The sequence below is a fragment of the Nannobrachium achirus genome, assembly GCF_963921795.1.
Source record: "Nannobrachium achirus genome assembly, chromosome: 3".
Taxonomy (NCBI): Eukaryota; Metazoa; Chordata; class Actinopteri; order Myctophiformes; family Myctophidae; genus Nannobrachium; species Nannobrachium achirus.
In genome coordinates, this window is record NC_137812.1 from 24,753,135 (window position 1) to 24,770,634 (window position 17,500).

At 46.3% G+C, this 17,500-nt stretch overlaps 1 protein-coding gene across 1 annotated transcript in view; it reads right to left on the reverse strand.

The window, feature by feature from the left end:
• The window catches only part of myo15ab (myosin XVAb), a gene marked incomplete at both ends in the record, with an annotated part of 174,892 nt that overhangs the window by 9,157 nt on the left and 148,235 nt on the right, over positions 1–17,500 (reverse strand). The window contains 10 exons of the mRNA XM_080722468.1: positions 5,481–5,614; positions 9,900–10,060; positions 11,162–11,258; positions 12,040–12,117; positions 12,315–12,409; positions 12,853–12,983; positions 13,403–13,485; positions 14,461–14,531; positions 16,140–16,212; positions 17,449–17,500. The exon at positions 17,449–17,500 is cut by the window's right edge and continues 18 nt beyond it. Coding sequence (XP_080578594.1) covers positions 5,481–5,614; positions 9,900–10,060; positions 11,162–11,258; positions 12,040–12,117; positions 12,315–12,409; positions 12,853–12,983; positions 13,403–13,485; positions 14,461–14,531; positions 16,140–16,212; positions 17,449–17,500 — 975 coding nt within the window. The remainder of the gene's footprint in view (positions 1–5,480; positions 5,615–9,899; positions 10,061–11,161; positions 11,259–12,039; positions 12,118–12,314; positions 12,410–12,852; positions 12,984–13,402; positions 13,486–14,460; positions 14,532–16,139; positions 16,213–17,448) is intronic.

Genomic DNA, 17,500 nt, shown 5'->3' on the forward strand with positions numbered 1-17,500 from the left:
GACAGGAGATCTGCTCCGCTGTTGAGGAGACCTGGGACGTGTAAGGCCCTGATCGACTTGAGGCGCGACAAGCACCAAACCGTCAATTCTCGAGCCAGACGGTCCAGTGGCAACGACGACAGGCCCCCCTGTTTGTTGACATAAAACATGGCCGTCGTATTGTCTGTCCTGACCAGGACGTGACAATGCAAAATCCAAGGCTCGAAATGCTTGAGCGCCAGGAGTATAGCCATCAACTCCAAATAGTTGATGTGACGACCCCTCATCTCCAGAGGCCAAAGCCCCTGCGCTGTGCGCCCCTCGAAAGTGGCTCCCCATCCACTGAGACTGGCGTCTGTCGTGATCGACTTGCGGGAAACCACCTCGCCAATCGAGACTCCGCTGGTGAGGAACCCCTCCACCAGCCACGGAGACAGGGCGATCGCGCAGGAAGGGGAAACCGTAACCTTCTTGTACTTCAAGGAGGGCGGGATCCCGAGGGATAACATCCATCTTTGAAAAGGTCTCATATGAAACCTGCCCAAACGCAACAGATGTACTGCGGAAGCCATCATTCCCGTCAGTACCATGCAACTCCTGTAAGTGACCTCCTGGCCCACTTGAAAGGAGTCGAGACATTCCCGAAACCTGTCCACCCTCTCCTCTGAGAGACGGGCCGACATGTCGGATGAGTCCAGAAGGACCCCAATGAATGTAAGACGACTTGCTGGAGTCAGCATGCTCTTGCCGTGGTTGACTATGAAACCTAAGGCCTTCAGGTGAGCCAAAACCACTTGTGTGTGACGCGCCACTTCGTGGGCGGAGCTCGCTGAAATCATCCAATCGTCGATGTACGTCGCCAACCTGACGCCCTGCTGTCTCAGCGGGGCGATGGCTGCTTCGGTCACTTTCACGAAAACCCTCGGGCTCAGTGACAGACCGAAAGGGAGTACTGTATACTCGTACAGGCGACCCTCGAAGGCGAACCGAAGGAATTTCCTGTGTGGGGGATAAATCTGGACGTGCTGATAAGCATCCTTCAGATCCACTGAACAGTGGAAATCCCCTTGCCTGACCGACCGTAACATGGTGGGTACTGTTAGCATCCTGAAAACGTACTTCTTCAGGTACACGTTTAGTGCCTTTAGGTCCAGGATGGGACGTAGCCCCCCCCCCTTTTTGGGCACCAGGAAATAACGGCTCCAAAATCCCATGCGGGATTGGGTCCTGTCCAGCTCCACTATAGCACCCTTGCTTAGCAATGAGCTGATCTCTTCTCTCAAAAGACTTGCTTTTAAACCACGTGCTCTGGTATGAATAACCCTGCTCGAAAGCGGGGGTATATCTGCGAACTGTAACCTGTAACCCCTGGTTATCGTTCGAAATACCCAATGGCTCGGGTTGCATAACTTCCACTGGCGCGCACAGCGTGCTAGCGTGTTTTGAGCGAGAGAAACCCCACCACTGTGCTTCCGTGACGGCGGAGCTTTTTTGGCGGCCGGACCGGAAGTGGGGAACCTGCGTATCCGTATCCGGAACGACCGGATGCGGAGCGCAAGGGTTCAATAGGCCGCATGGCGGAAACACCTTCTGGTTGTACCGCTTGACTAGCGGAGCTATTTTGCGGCGGGACCGGAAGTGGGGAACCTGCGTATCCGTATCCGGAACACCCGGATGCGGAGCGCAGGGGTTCAATAGGCCGCAAGGTGGGAACACCTTCTGATTGTACCGCTTGACTAGCGGAGCTCTTTTGCGGCCGGACCGGAAGCGGGGAGCTAGCGAATCCGTATCCGGTGAAACCGGAAGCGTTCGGTTTTCGCTCGATAGAGCGACAGGAAGAGCAAAGCGATTCGACTGATAAACAGACTCGCCCACAACTAAAGCATTCTCCCCTGACAGGAGAGGAACTTTTACGTTTAATACCTGCTCTAAGGCCTTTATGCTTGTCCCTTGACCCGGGCTCATAGTAGGCCGACAGAATTTCTGACTCAAGGTTAAATTCATAGCATCGCTCACGCGAGGGAAAATCCACTCGCGCGCATGAGGAACCATATAATTGTTTGACGTTAACATTACTGGTTGCTGATAAAACCTCTGACTGATTAAAGAGTCCTGACGGGACTCCATCATTCTTACAGGAGGCATGCATAAAGGATTCATATTGTCGACGCGAGGGATATCCCACACGCGCGCTTGAGGAACCACATAATTGTTTGACATTAACATTACTGGTTTCTGATAAAACCTGTGATTGATTATCGAGTCCTGACAGGACTTCATCATTACTACAGGAGGCATGCACGATGGGGTCGTCTGTGCTAGTGCGAGAGAGTTGGACAGAGACAGACTTTGCTCTTTCAACATGTTTATTGTCGACACAGGAGGCATCAAAATCAACATTTTCATTTCCCCGACACGGGGTACCGAAAAACGCCCTCGTTTGGGGGGAGGGGGACCGAGAGACACCTCGGACCCCCGCCCCAGCACAATTCCCCTCTTCAGAGTGTCATTTGCGCTGTCCCCTACCGCGGCCACCGCGGTATGAAGACTGCTGCCTGCCATCCTTGGACGGGCGGCGCGGCTGAGCGCGCTCGGGAACCACAGCCTTGCTGCGGGGCCTGTCAGGCGCCCTGGCTGCAGAGGCTCCCCTGGAGGAAGACGAGTGCTTCTTAAAAGAAGCAGAGCGGCCCCTTTCCTTGGCGCGGGAGGAGCGGGACGTCCTCCTAGCTTGCTGCGGTTCATCCTGTGGCACTGTGGTGGACTCGACGATGTCCTTAGCCGCCTTGAAGAAGGTAACTCTACCCTGCAGCAGCTCCAAGCCCCCACCCATGAGGGTGGTGGGACTGTTCTCCATGTTTATGAGAGACTTGTACATCTCCCCGCGAGGACCTAGAGGCTTCTCGCCCACGTCCCTCTTAGGCTCGAGGTCGACATAGTCGAGCCAGCGGGCTCTCTCAGACTGGAGGTTGTAGTCCATGGACCTGCCCATCCACTTAACCGCATGCCAATTGACCTTCAGCATGATGTCAAATAGAGTGTTCAGTTCAGCTGTGTGCTCCCCCGTGGGCAGACCTTTGACCAGGTCCTTGGTGGAAGCGAGCAAGAGCTGGATCAGATTCAGGTCCTTAGCGGCCAGAGCAGCGGACCGGTAGGCGTTACGAGCCCTGTCCGACTGCAGCTTGTCCTCCAGGACAGTGAACCCCGGCGGGTTGGTGCCGACGGGGCCAACAAACGGCCCGTTTTTAGCTGTGCCTACATCTTTGTACTGGGGTCTGACGGAACTCAGAAAAGATTGTGCCAACAGGTGGTCCAGGTTAGGGCAGGTGGACATGCCTGCCTCCGCACCGCCCACCAAATCCAACACAGAAAAAGGCAGCTTCCTGGGGTCTTTATGTGTCTTCCATGAGGAATGGAGGGCCTTGGTGAAACCTTTCACCAGCGGCAGCCTGGAGAGGACATACGGGGCGGGAACCGAAGGCTCCTGCCCGGGCATTTCGTCATCATCCTCGGCCTCTTCAGAGGGGAGAGGAGGTGGCAACTCCTCTCCAACTCTGGCCAGAGCTCTCATGTAGACTGTGAGATGATCCAGCATTTCTGCTGCAGAATCGACGTCCTCTGCTCCCGCTTCACTCGCTTGACTGGCGGGTGGAGGGGCAGTGGTGCCTGAGGAGGCCTGGGAGCTCCCTGCGGCGTCCAGTTGACGTGCTGGAGCCGCAGGGGCATTACCTTTCACAGTGACCGTGAGTCGAGAACCCTCGTCCTCGACGGAGTCCTCCTCCTCCTCGGCCGTGTATCCAGAGTATTCAGAACCAGAACCCTCGCTCTGACAGGAGCTCAGGTCCGACTCTCGCCTGAAGGTCTGGACTGTTTTGGTGATGCTCACGTCGAGGGGGACGTCCCCGACGGTCACATCCAAGCGTTTCTTTTTGGGCACCGCGCCCGAAGGGGAAAAGGCTACCGGAGATTTCGTCATCTGGATGTTAGCCTTCTTGGTCGCCTTCTTAGCGGCGACTTCACCAGACCCGCCAGCTCCAGTGACAGTGGAGCTAGCTGCGGTCGGTTGCGCGGCAGGCGGTGTCTCATGTAGCACGGCGCCATCTTGACTTGGAATGGCGCGCTGATTGCCAAGCGGATCTCCGGAAGGCAGCGCCGCACCTTGACCAACGGTGCGGGCCGCCTGGGGAAGGAAAGACTGGGCTGTGGGGTTGAGAGCAGTGGACCCACCTGGTGGAGCGCAGGCCCCGAGGCCTGCCCTGGCTAGGTAGAACCGGTGTATCAGTACATCGTGGTCGTAGGCCACGCAGCAGTCACAGAAAGGTCCTGCTCTCCCCTGAGGACTCAGTGCAGAGAAGGCGTGTGCAACGCCCATGCAGCCGACACAGAGATGGTGAAGATCCTGTCCGTCGATGAGTCCTGGACAGCCTGGACATTGCCTCGGCAGGAAGGCCAGAGGATCCATGGCGAAGCACTGTAGATAGAGTTAACCAGAAGCAGACGAGCTAACAAGCTAACGGCTAAGGCTAGGCCACGCTTGATTCGGGCAGGGCCTGAACAAGCGGTAAGCAGTGTAGCTAACGTTAACAATAGCAGACGAGCTAACAAGCTAACGGCTAATGCTATGCCACGCTTGCTTCGGCGGAGGCCTGAACAAGCAGTAATAATCCTTTGTTATAAAAGGAAATAACCGTCGATTTAGGACGGAACAAGAATAAGTATTCTTAAGTACGGGTTAATTCAACACTCGCCGGTGGGCGACTCCAATGCCACCGCTTTAGGCTAATGCGCGAAGAATAATAATACAAAGGCTGAGTTTCAACTTATCTGAATGTGATATCGCAGAGAGTGAAAAGAGGATGTTACTTCCGCCTCCGGGGGTTTATATAGCCTGGAGGCGGGTCACTCCGGTTTGAGTGACAGGCCCTTCCTACCTACGTTAGTACGGGAGCTGAAGTAGTTTCTCTGAATGATCGCCAGGGGGCGTCATTACCCAAGTGGGAGGTCATCCTGGAATATTGACAGTAAACGCGCATTCTAGGCTTCTTTGTATTGGCTGCACGTTCATAGCGGAAGTGCTCGTTCATGAATTGGGGCCCCAGCGTAAATTCAAAGATTTGCAAAATAAATCATGACTTTTTGAAAATAGCAGATCTACAAGCTTGCAGCACGGCACTATTTTGAATAGCTAAAGCATAAAATAATGGTTAAAACCTAGGGTGACGCGGATGCAGGTCTAAATGGGTTAAGGAAGTTTAAAGTTTACTTATGAGAGAGATCTGATCGGTTAAAATGGTGTTTGAAGTTACAATGGAGTTGTACGGGAAGGGGGGCGTGTCTGATCAAATGAATATCAAATATCTAAATATCGAATCGAGCGACAAAGCTCACAATCTCAAGCTCACAGTGAATTGCTTCATGCTTGAACAGGTACATCTGCTATCTTTTTGAACTGTTGGTTTAATTAGAAGGCATCAGAAGGCAAGGATGTTGCGCAACACACTCACATGCTGGGGTTGAAGGCGATGTCTTTGGCTCGGTGCTGCAGGGCCGCTAGCTTGGAGATCTGGTGGAAGCGCTTATCGCTCACCTCCCCCCGGGGAAGCACGTTCAGAAGGCCCTTACGGTAGTCAGGCAGGATCTGGGTGGACAACAAACGCAGGCACGCACGCACGCACACAGGCACATGCACGCAGGCACGCACACACACACGCACGCAGGCACGCACACGCACACAAGCACACACACACACGCACACACACACAGCAGAATGTCAGACTGACAAGATGTCCATCATTGCAGACTTTCTGTAATTCTATAACTGTTTCACGGAAAGCAGAATTAAATAAGCCAGGATTTAAGCCAAATCCAGGTTTGACAAAGTCTGCTCTGTACAGCCTGGTTTATTCCGTTCCATTAACGCCAAGCCAGGTTGAAAAGGAGCGACTAAGTCGAGCCAGGATAGTAAAGCCAGGTTCACGTGTTCCTTTAGAAAGCCCATGACGTTGATCGTAGATTCCGCGCGTCTCTCTCTCACCCCGCGCAAGAGAGCAAGGACGGAGAGCCGGCCCGAAGCCTCACATGAAGGCTGTTATATTACTACTCTTATTGCTAAATTAATTGAAAACACCCTTGCAACATTAGTGTACCTACAGTATAACAATGACAAATCACATAAGTCATTGTGGAAAAAAATAGGATTCATGATCACACACTATTTCAGTGATATAATTAAATTGATTATTGTATTTATTCTTGTTTTATTTTAATGCAGTCTAATTAAAATGAGCCCTGGCATATACTGTACAAACATAGGTGTTGAATTAACTGTGGAAAAAGTCATTGGTTTACGATTGGAGTCATTGGACTCCAATTAGCTATTACACAAAACTTGAAGAACAAGGCACTGGATTAATAGTTTGGCTGTTAGCCTGGTCAGGAGCAGGCTAACTTCAGAGCTAAATGTCATCCATCTTCAACTCTGACAGTGTACAAACACAGCAACAATGTGTACACACACTCACACAGAGTTAAATTAAAAGGTCATATTGATAACATGTATATGTAGAAATGTAATACAAAAGAAAATGATGATAGTGAAATAATCATTTAAAATAATGTTGTCAGGTCCAGAATGGTTGTTTCTGTTGACCTCTGAAGCTGATGTTTCTTGTTGGCAGCTATAGACAGCTGTCAGTGCTGCCTTTAACTCACATGAGTCAGGGAGGTGAAGGACACATTGCAAAAGATGTCGCAAGTCTGACATCTAGTGGCTGAATGCTGTACATTCTGTACTGCAGTGGTTCTCAATCTTTTCAAGCGGCAGACCCCCCCAAATAATCATGTCTGAACTGGGGACCCCCCGTGAAAATAAAAGAAAAAACATAAAGGAAAAAATAAAATAAAAAATAAAAGAAAAAATATGTCACCCTGACAAGCACTTGGAATTTCAGAAGTTTAGGCATTACATTTAGTTTGACTCAGTTCCACAGATAAATATTGTGAAAATAGTAGATCTACAAGCACCTATATGAACATTTGGCAAATGTTTCACCTTTATTAGTAGTACTAGAAGCTCCAGCGTCTAGTCGGCGACCTGGCCAACTCGGAACAACGTAAATAGGGAATGAATGCCCCGCCCTTTAATGCAAACCCCATTATACCTGTTGTCATAGGACCCGTTTTGACCATCTGTTTGCCTGTGTCCATTTATGCCCATATATGGAGATATCTGTTATCTGTCTGTCTGTCAGCGTCCATTTTATGTCCATATATGGAGATCACTGCAGATATAGTTCTGGGTCCATTTTATGCCCATATATGCCCATATATGGAGATATCTGTCTATTTGCGTCCATTTCACGCCCATATATGGAGATCTCTGAATCTGTCTGTCTGTGTCCCTTTATGCCCGTATATGGAGATCTTTGTGATTCTGCGTAAATTTTATGCCCATATATGCCATTTGCGTCCATTTTATGCCCATTTATGGAGATCTCTGTATCCGTCTGTCTGTGTGTCTGTCTGTGTCCCTTTATGCCGTATGAGATCTCTGAATCTGTCTGTCTGTGTCCCTTTATCCATTTTATGCCCATATATGGGGGCATTCATTTTATGCCCATATATGGAGAACGCGCGTGCCCGTGGGACGAACGGTTCTCATATGGGGGCATTCATTTTATGCCCATATATGGAGAACGCGCGTGCCCGTGGGACGAACGGTTCTCGAGATACGCGGATTACCTACATACATACACACTCACAGAGATTTTTTGTTGACTCATGTGGCGTACGTCTGCCCATATATGCCCATATATGGAGATATCTGTCTATTTGCGTCCATTTCACGCCCATATATGGAGATCTCTGAATCTGTCTGTCTGTGTCCCTTTATCCATTTTATGCCCATATATGGGGGCATTCATTTTATGCCCATATATGGAGAACGCGCGTGCCCGTGGGACGGAACGCGCGTGCCCGTGGGACGAACGGTTCTCGGAGATCTCTGAATCTGTCTGTCTGTGTCCCTTTATCCATTTTATGCCCATATATGGGGGCATTCATTTTATGCCCATATATGGAGAACGCGCGTGCCCGTGGGACGGAACGCGCGTGCCCGTGGGACGAACGGTTCTCATATGGGGGCATTCATTTTATGCCCATATGGAGAACGCGCGTGCCCGTGGGACGAACGGTTCTCGAGATACGTGGATTACCTACATACATACACACTCACAGAGATTTTTTGTTGACTCATGTGGCGTACGTGATGTCAGAGCCTTTTATGAAGTGATGTCACAATGAGTCAGAGCTTTCGCCGATTTCCTCAGAAACAGCCTGATGTCAACAATCAACCCCGCATAAGGAGATTCCGAACGTTTCGCGCCGGTTTGGGAAAACCGCGCGTCGGGTCGGGTCGAGACCCGGCACTGCACTCCGTGCCGTGGCCATATATGGGGGCATTCATTTTATGCCCATATATGGAGAACGCGCGTGCCCGTGGGACGGAACGCGCGTGCCCGTGGGACGAACGGTTCTCGGAGATCTCTGAATCTGTCTGTCTGTGTCCCTTTATCCATTTTATGCCCATATATGGGGGCATTCATTTTATGCCCATATATGGAGAACGCGCGTGCCCGTGGGACGGAACGCGCGTGCCCGTGGGACGAACGGTTCTCATATGGGGGCATTCATTTTATGCCCATATGGAGAACGCGCGTGCCCGTGGGACGAACGGTTCTCGAGATACGTGGATTACCTACATACATACACATTCACAGAGATTTTGTGTTGACTCATGTGGCGTACGTGATGTCAGAGCCTTTTATGAAGTGATGTCACAATGAGTCAGAGCTTTCGCCGATTTCCTCAGAAACAGCCTGATGTCAACAATCAACCCCGCATAAGGAGATTCCGAACGTTTCGCGCCGGTTTGGGAAAACCGCTCACAATGAGTCAGAGCTTTCGCCGATTTCCTCAGAAACAGCCTGATGTCAACAATCAACCCCGCATAAGGAGATTCCGAACGTTTCGCGCCGGTTTGGGAAAACCGCGCGTCGGGTCGGGTCGAGACCCGGCACTGCACTCTGTGCCGCGGCGGGGAACGCGCGTGCCGAATCTGAAGCCGGTGGGACGAACGGTTCTCGAGATACGCGGATTACAAACACAAACACACACGCACGCAGAGACTTCTCGCATTTATAGATAGATTATCTGTTGATTACTTTCGACCCAGTAATGGTCTTATTTCTATTATTACAAAAATTATAATAATTAAAAAATAATAAAAACTGGGACCCGACCCACAGATTGAGAACCACTGCAGTACTGTATAAAGCTGCAACTGTCGATTACTCACTTAGCGATTGCGTATTTGATTAATTGAATATTAATACATGTTTTAATGCATTGAATAACCGAGAATCAGATTGTTGGGGGCTAATTTGTTTTATTTGTAGGCTATTAGCCTATGTCAATGAATCAATGCAAAACATTCTAGATGTGTTTCTATAATCGACTAAATAGATTGATCTCATGAACTGAAGCCCTATAATATGCTGTACAAAAGTCATGCACAAAAATTGTGAAAACATCAAAACATTTTCATATCTGAATCAATAAGCTCACAATGCATCGTATTGTGATGTAGATCTGATATTTCCGCTAACTTAAAAAGATTTTTAAATAAATAAATATACCTGGTTGTAGTGCATTGTACCTGGTTGTAGTGCATTGTACCTGGTTGTAGTGCATTGTACCTGGTTGTAGTGCATTGTACCTGGTTGTAGTGCATGCATTGTACCTGGTTGTAGTGCATTGTACCTGGTTGTAGTGCATTGTACCTGGTTGTAGTGCATTGTACCTGGTTGTAGTGCATGCATTGTACCTGGTTGTAGTGCATTGTACCTGGTTGTAGTGCATTGTACCTGGTTGTAGTGCATTGCGACACAGAGCTCGTTGTCGAACTTGAGGATCTGGTTCCAGACGACTCTGCGGAACCAGAAGCTGTAGCTGCTGTCCAGTGGCTCCGCCTCCGTAGCGATGTCCAGGATGTACTCGTGCTTGTTCAGCGGACGCACATTCTGACCTGGACACATGGTTATCATATTAAAAAATATATATATACAGGTATATAAAAATATATATCCTGATTGAAACTTGTATTGTGTGTTTACAAAACAAACAAAAATCATAGAGAACATATTGGTAGTTTTACTTTAAACAAGTAGCAGATCTACAAACTCACAATGCGTCGCGCAGAGCGACGCGTTGTGAGCTTGTAGATCTGCCTTTGTTTTTACCTTTTGCATCTAACCCCTGACAAAATTACAAAAAAAGAAAAAGAAAAAAGAATCCACTACAAACTAATTAAAACTAAACTGAAATTGAATAGGAAAAACTAATGAAAAACTGCAGACCTTTGGATATAATTCATCCGCAAAGCAGACATGGATACAGACACGCATGCACGCTCACATCAGTGTTGATTTCGTCGACTAAAACCATGACGAAAAATGTTTGTCGACTGCATTTTTTTCACTGACGAAAACTAAATAAAAACTAAGCTGTGATGACTAAAACTAAGACTAAATATATTGTCAATTTCGTCAACAAAATAAAAACTAGACTAAAACGTTAGGGAGGGACTAGTGGAGAAGAGAGTCATTTTATGTTTGTTTGGTCTCAGGTGTTGCATGCTGAAAATAGCAGATCTACAAGCTCACAATGCGTGACTAAATTATGACTAAAACTAAATTACATTTTATTCAAAAGACTATGACTAAAACTAAATCAAAATTTGCTGTCAAAAACAACACTGGCTCACATACGCACGCTATGTCAGCTGATACATGTTGGCCTATCTACTGCATCATTTGTGAATCTGTACAAAGCCACATCTGATATGTGACATAGACAGATGTCATGTGTAGGGGATTGACTGTAATGTAATGGAACTGATCTTTTCACTTTCAATTTTTTTTCTGTTGCTCTCTGCTTGAAACCTGAACAAACGTGCCCCAGGCTATAGAGTCACAGAGGCTCTTCAATTCTTTCCAATTGTCAGTCTGTCTGTATGATGAAGTACAGGGCATGTGTCTTGTGTGACGTGTGACGTGCACGACACGTGTTTCATTGCATTTCCATTACAATGGAGAGAATTCAGAGAAAACAGCGTGAAGAGAATGACCTCTATTGGTGACCAGAAAGATGGTGTATTCGTCCATAGCCTCCAGTTTCTGTGTGCTCATCTCGTAACAGAGCTCCTCGATCACGTCCAGAGCAACCTGAACAGCAGGACAACGTTTGCAGTTTAGGCATTTAGCAGACACTCTTAACCCAGAGCGGCTTTACAGTAAGCAACGTAAACAAGAGGTAAAACATCAAATGCTCAATGCTTTCTCACTGGACTCTCAAGTTTCAGGCGATACCGATCATACCGGTACACCAACAAACAGTCAACAAACAACACATTTTGATTCAAAAAACTCACTCATGCCGTATACTAAAATGTGTTCAATAAAATTGCTTCTCGGGTCAAATATTTATATGCGAATAAACATGTGATTAATATCGATTAATTAATTAATTACAAAGCCTCTAATTAATTCGATTTCTTTTTAAATCGAGTCCCAGCCCTACTCAGTACTTGAGTAAATGTGCTTAGTTACTTTACACCACTGGTAGTGCCTCAGTAATCTAGGATCGTAGGTAAACCAAGAAGCAAGCCATCATCAGTCTAAAAACAGTATAATATCAAGATAAATAAATCATAAGTACATTGAAACTATACAAACTATAGGATGCCAGGTCAAGAAATGGACCTGGCATCTGTCTAAATATCATGCTATCTATATTTTAACCTTTGCATAAAACTGCATCATGGTCAAGGCCAGGGAAAGTGCTAAGGGCTAAGTTGGAGTCTGAAGAGATGAGTGTTAAAATTGTGAGTGAGTCGGCAGTTCTAACTGCAAACATTAGCGGAGCCCGCACAGCAACCTACAGACTCTTACAAACATTAACATGCCAGCATGAACAAGCGCTCCACTAGTATCCCTATGGACTTACGGAACATGTTTTGACTTTCAGGTGACGCTCGATGCCTCCAGGGAAGAGGAACAGCTGCCGCTTGGAGCTCCGTCCCGCCTGGAGAGAAATAAACACACGCACACGCGCGCACACACACACACACACACACACACACGCACACACACACACACACACACACACACACACACACACGGTACAATGGGGATATGTCGTCCAGGGGCCAGTAAGAAATGGGAAAATGTTTGATTAACAAGATGTAAAAGAGGTTGTAGCAATAGTGGAGTGGTACTCACCAGCATGGCCTGCAGTTCCATGGTGTTGGGAGAGACGATTCGGCCGCCATATTGGAATGTTTTCTTCAAGTTTTGCTCGCACGCTTTTGCGATTCCTGAACACAGGGATGGTCGAGTGTTAGTGGGTTAAAGGTAGGGTAAGTGTCAGTGATATTCTTTTGTCAAAATAAGTGTTAAATTGCACTACTGTACATTGTGATAGTACTCATTGCTATAGAGTGTTTGTTCAGTAACAGGAGTTTCACCTTACCTCGAGCTCTTGATTAAAAATAAATGTCTTGATTAAAAATACATTTGGTCAGTTTAGAACAATGATACTTAACACTTTTAGCCGTGATTGCACCTGTTTAAATTGAGCTATTTAGTTTTAGTTGACATGTTTAAGTTCTTTATATTGTATATTTCGATTTGGATTGTGTCTATTTTGTAACCTCGGCTGCATTGGAAACGAGGCCGTACCTCTCAACTGTATTCCTGAGTATAAATAAAGGTGACGATGATGACTAAGATCAAATGTACTGTACTCAGCGGTTCCTACCTTGATAGAGAGCTCCACCTCCACGGAAGGCCTGGGCCAGGTACTTGAGCAGGTAGGGCTTCAGGACCTCAGAACAGCGATGGAAGGACGTCAGGATGTACAGCAACCTCCAGCCTCGCTGGCAGCTGTCCCTGCGGAACATACATATACATACAGTCAGGCATTTTGTCATTTTAGGGGCAAGGCCACTTGGCCTTTGGTGTTTTCCATTTTCTGAGGGCACAAATACCAAATGCCAGGGCAGGAAGGCCATCAAATAAAACAAGATTTTAGTCCATTGAAAGAATTTGTTGAATTTAAGGGTTAGGGAATCTTAATCTGCAGTGAAATAGATACATGGTGGTATTTACAATCTGATCAATGCTCAGCCCTGCACCAATCAAAGTCACTGGATTGGTTTAAAGATGGGAGACTCGGGGGAGTTAAGATTTCAGAATCTCAACAAAAGACACTGGTGTCTACATGAAAAGAAAGAGACACCGGTGTCTACTGTCTGCACATTGACAAGAATGAGTACTTCATGCACTGCTGGTAATGTGGTTAAACCTACGGCTTGGAGCTGGTGTTGGCGGAGAGCTGTTTGAGGAGCTGACAATACGCCTCATCTTTCATCAGGCTGAACTCCCCTATTAGCTGGAAACAAACACACACAGATGATCGAATACTTCAAATGCACACAGCACATGGTGTGGTACAGTAAGACATCAAAGCTAAATCGATAAAACAAAATGTTCTGGGGACTTTTACACAATAAAACATACACGTCATCAATACAAAATGACATGTAGCCTACCACCTCTTGTGGTCTCCTATTACAGTGTTTCTCAAATGGGGGTACGTGTACCCCTAGGGGTACGCGGAGGTACTGCAGGGGGTACTCAAAATGCCCCCAAAAAAGAAAAATAGAAGTGGGCCTACAAATCACTGTTATGTTTAATGATGACACTTGGAGAAACGTGTTGCGAGCCTGATAGTTGCTAACACAAATGACATGGTGCCAGGCAACTGGGATGTGTTTCAATGATGTTTGGATGTTATTGACATGAAGACTGAAATGTTACGGCCACAGTGTTGAAAATAAATCTGTTCAGGAGGCACCGTTTGAAACTCTTACTCCCTTTCTTATTTGTGATGGTTTTATGGTTTTAATTGCAGTTTTATAAGGAAAACATTTTTTTGTTGGGTAAAGGGGATAGTTGGATTAAAAAATCTGGGAAAGGGGGTAGGCTACTCAAGCCAAAAAAGATTGAGAAACACTAGAAACCAGTGAATACTCATCCTTAAATGGATGGTGTCAGGGCATTCCACATTTTGGTGGCAGAGCAGTAGAAGGAGCACTTTTCCCATGTTTGTTCTAAATATGGATGGTACCAGTTCTCGCTCCCTCTAGTGTTGTGGCTGTGGGTGTTGCTCACTTTGGAGAAGCAGTTAGACAGGGTATTGAGGGCACTGTCTCTTTGACTATCTGAAATACCAATCTCAGTGATATTAGATGGGCAACCCCAACAAAATGACTGACTGAAATTAACAGAAGTTTGAATAATGTGTGACAGTGTGTGTGTGTGTGTGTGTGTGTGTGTGTGTGTGTGTGTGTGTGTGTGTGTGTACCTTCAGAAAGATGCTGACCACTTCCTGCTCTGTCCCCTTCATGGGATGATCGCCCATGAAGCGCATCACCGCTGAGCACATGAAACACACACACACACACACACACACACACACACGCACACGCACACGCACACGCACACGCACACGCACACACACACACACACACACACGCACACACACACACACACACACACACACACAGCTATTAAAGGATACATTTCAGTTACATTTTATCAGATGTTCAGACAGTGTGGAGCCTACATTCTGAGAGTGTACTAATGGAACAAATCTTAACTCTCAGAGTTAACTAAACATAGAGGAATTTACAGTGTTCTGTAGACCGGGGTCTCAGAGATATAGATATATATTTTTTTTAATTAAATGGCCTCAAACTGAGACCGCTGAAATGAAAAAGGTTGAGAATCACTGAGACAGATGGATAAGAAGAGTGGGCACTAAGGAAGAGTGGGCCATTTATGAAAATAAAAATAAAGTATACATGATTTGAACAGCACATCATTATCAGACATTTTATGCTTCAACTTCTTGTGCATGCCCAAAATGCCTGGCATACAGGTTTTGTAGTAGAAATATTAGACCTTAATATTAGAAATTGAGGACCAAACAGGTGTTCTGACTGGCGTAGAACATTAGTTCTATATGCCAATCAGACAAATTGAAACACCTGTGTTGGTCCTCAACATGGCCGTGTTGGGCTGCAAATGAAACCAATAAATAGCCGATTGCATATCGAGGTACCCACTCTTCCTTAGCGCTAGGGACGTGCAGAGAATGTTGGAGAAGCAGGGGCTGAAATTTCTAAAAGGGCCTTATGGTGAAAATATCGAAAATAGCAGACCTCCAAGTTCACAGCGCGTCACAGCACGACGGGTTGTGAGCTTGGAGGTTGGCTATTTTTGGTACCTCGGCTATTTTCGGTACTTTTATAAAAAGTCAATACTGGAGATGTGGTGTACCTTATGGCATGGATTTCTACACAGAGAGGGCAATTAGCACCCACTCTTCCTGTTACCATAGAAACAACAACATAAAACAGCATGGAGGAGGACAGGGACGTGCTGGCCATTGGGAAAAGTGGGACAACTCCCGAACGGCCGGTTCATTCCTGGCCGGTCCAGGCCGGCCATTAGGAAAAAATTCTAAATAAAATGTCGGCCTTCGTTCCATTTTGGGGGCTGGGCGGCCAACAAAGTAAATCGTCACTGTCGGGTAGAAACCTTGTATCTCCAAGTTTCAAATTTGTAAATCTTTTCGCAAAGTAAAGCCCTGCTTCATCATACAAGGCCGTCGCACAAAAGTAAAAGCACACAACGCCTCGCGGTGAGAGGCGTTGTGTGCTTGTAGATCGGCTGTTTTCACTAGTTTAAATCATTTTTAAAATGATAAATACAAAACAAACGGTTTTGGACATACAAGGTTGCCACCCGACAACGACGAAATATAACTCATGTAATTGGCCCACTGGCTTGTCACTTGTCATGATCTGAAATGGCAAATCTCTGAGTAGCAGCAGCACTATAGAGAGAGATCTCTCTCCATAGCGCGCAATGAGGGCCTCTCCAACTCTTTTTCCCGGGCTGAATCAGGGGCCCAGCACGTCCCTGGAAACAACAACATAAAACAGCATGGAGGAGGAGATACAGACGACAACAACGTACACAGGAAGAGATCGGCCGCCACCCTGTTCATGGCCTGGTCGTGGAACTCAATGAGCGACTCCGTCAGAGGCGTCTGTGAACGGCAACGACAAGGACAAAAAAACAGTGGTGGAAAAAGTACTCACGTTTCACTTAAAGGGGTACTGTCACCTAAAGGGGTTGAGGGGCAGATTACACTGTGACATGAGCTTCTCTGAAAACGGTCTGAAACAGTCTGAAGCTCATGTCACAGCGTAATCTGCCCCTAGCCCCCCAACAACAGCTGACCAGTACAGTAAGTAGTCATACAGTCAGGCTATACAGACAATTAATTTGATTGGCTTATAATTGCGCATCCCCACATGACATCATAAAAATATTAACTTGTTGTTTAAGATGATTCTTAAAGTGACAGTAACCCTTTAGGTGACAGGCCCCCTTTAAGTAAAAGTATCAATAAGGCAATGTAGAAATACTCTGTTACAAGTAAAAGTAAAAGGAATTAAAAATGTACTTGAGTAAAATTACAAAGGTATTGGCATCAAAATGTACTTAAAGTACCAAAAGTAAAAGTACTAGTTATGCAGAATGACCCATTTCAAGTTTTCAAATATATAAAAAATCCTTTGAAAATAGCAGATCTACAAGCTCACGCTTGTATATCGGCTATTTTACTGTAAATGGTCAAACTCGAAATGTATATTGAGCTGAATTGGTTAATGTACCGTATATGTTTTGTAATAATAATCAAAACTACAAACTACAAATACAGAACCTATGTACCTGATCATAAATCATGATCATAAAATTGCAAACTTGACACTCTCATAGTTCAGCTAACAGTCAGGGTTTATAATGTGTACAACGTGTGTGTTTCTCAGCCAGTGAGGGGATCAGGATCCCCAAAGGAGGGTTTCTGTGATGTTCTTCTGACAGGGTGCTGGACAAACAACACTTTACTTATGAATTTAATGATGAATTAATGATGAACTCATACATTAATTCATCATACATTAACCATGGCCTCATCATTCATACGTGGCCCTCGCCATTAACTAACTTAACAAGTGTAATGTATCATTAGTTAAGGACATTATTCAACAGCTCCACATGCGGGCAGGAGTAGAGAGGGGGGTCAGTCTCTGGATGAAGCTCCTCACTGCTCATTGTTAATGGTGAGAGCCAGGAATGTAATGATGAGTTTAGGAGAGAATTAATGTTGAATTCATGTGAGATCATCATTAATTCATCATTTAATAAAGCGTAAATGATGTGTATGAATTGGAACGGCTATTTTCACAATGTTTTACTCGGGTAATATTAACGGCACCTTGGAGAACTTGATCATTTCAGCTGGGTCTCTGTAGTCCTTGGTCTTTCCC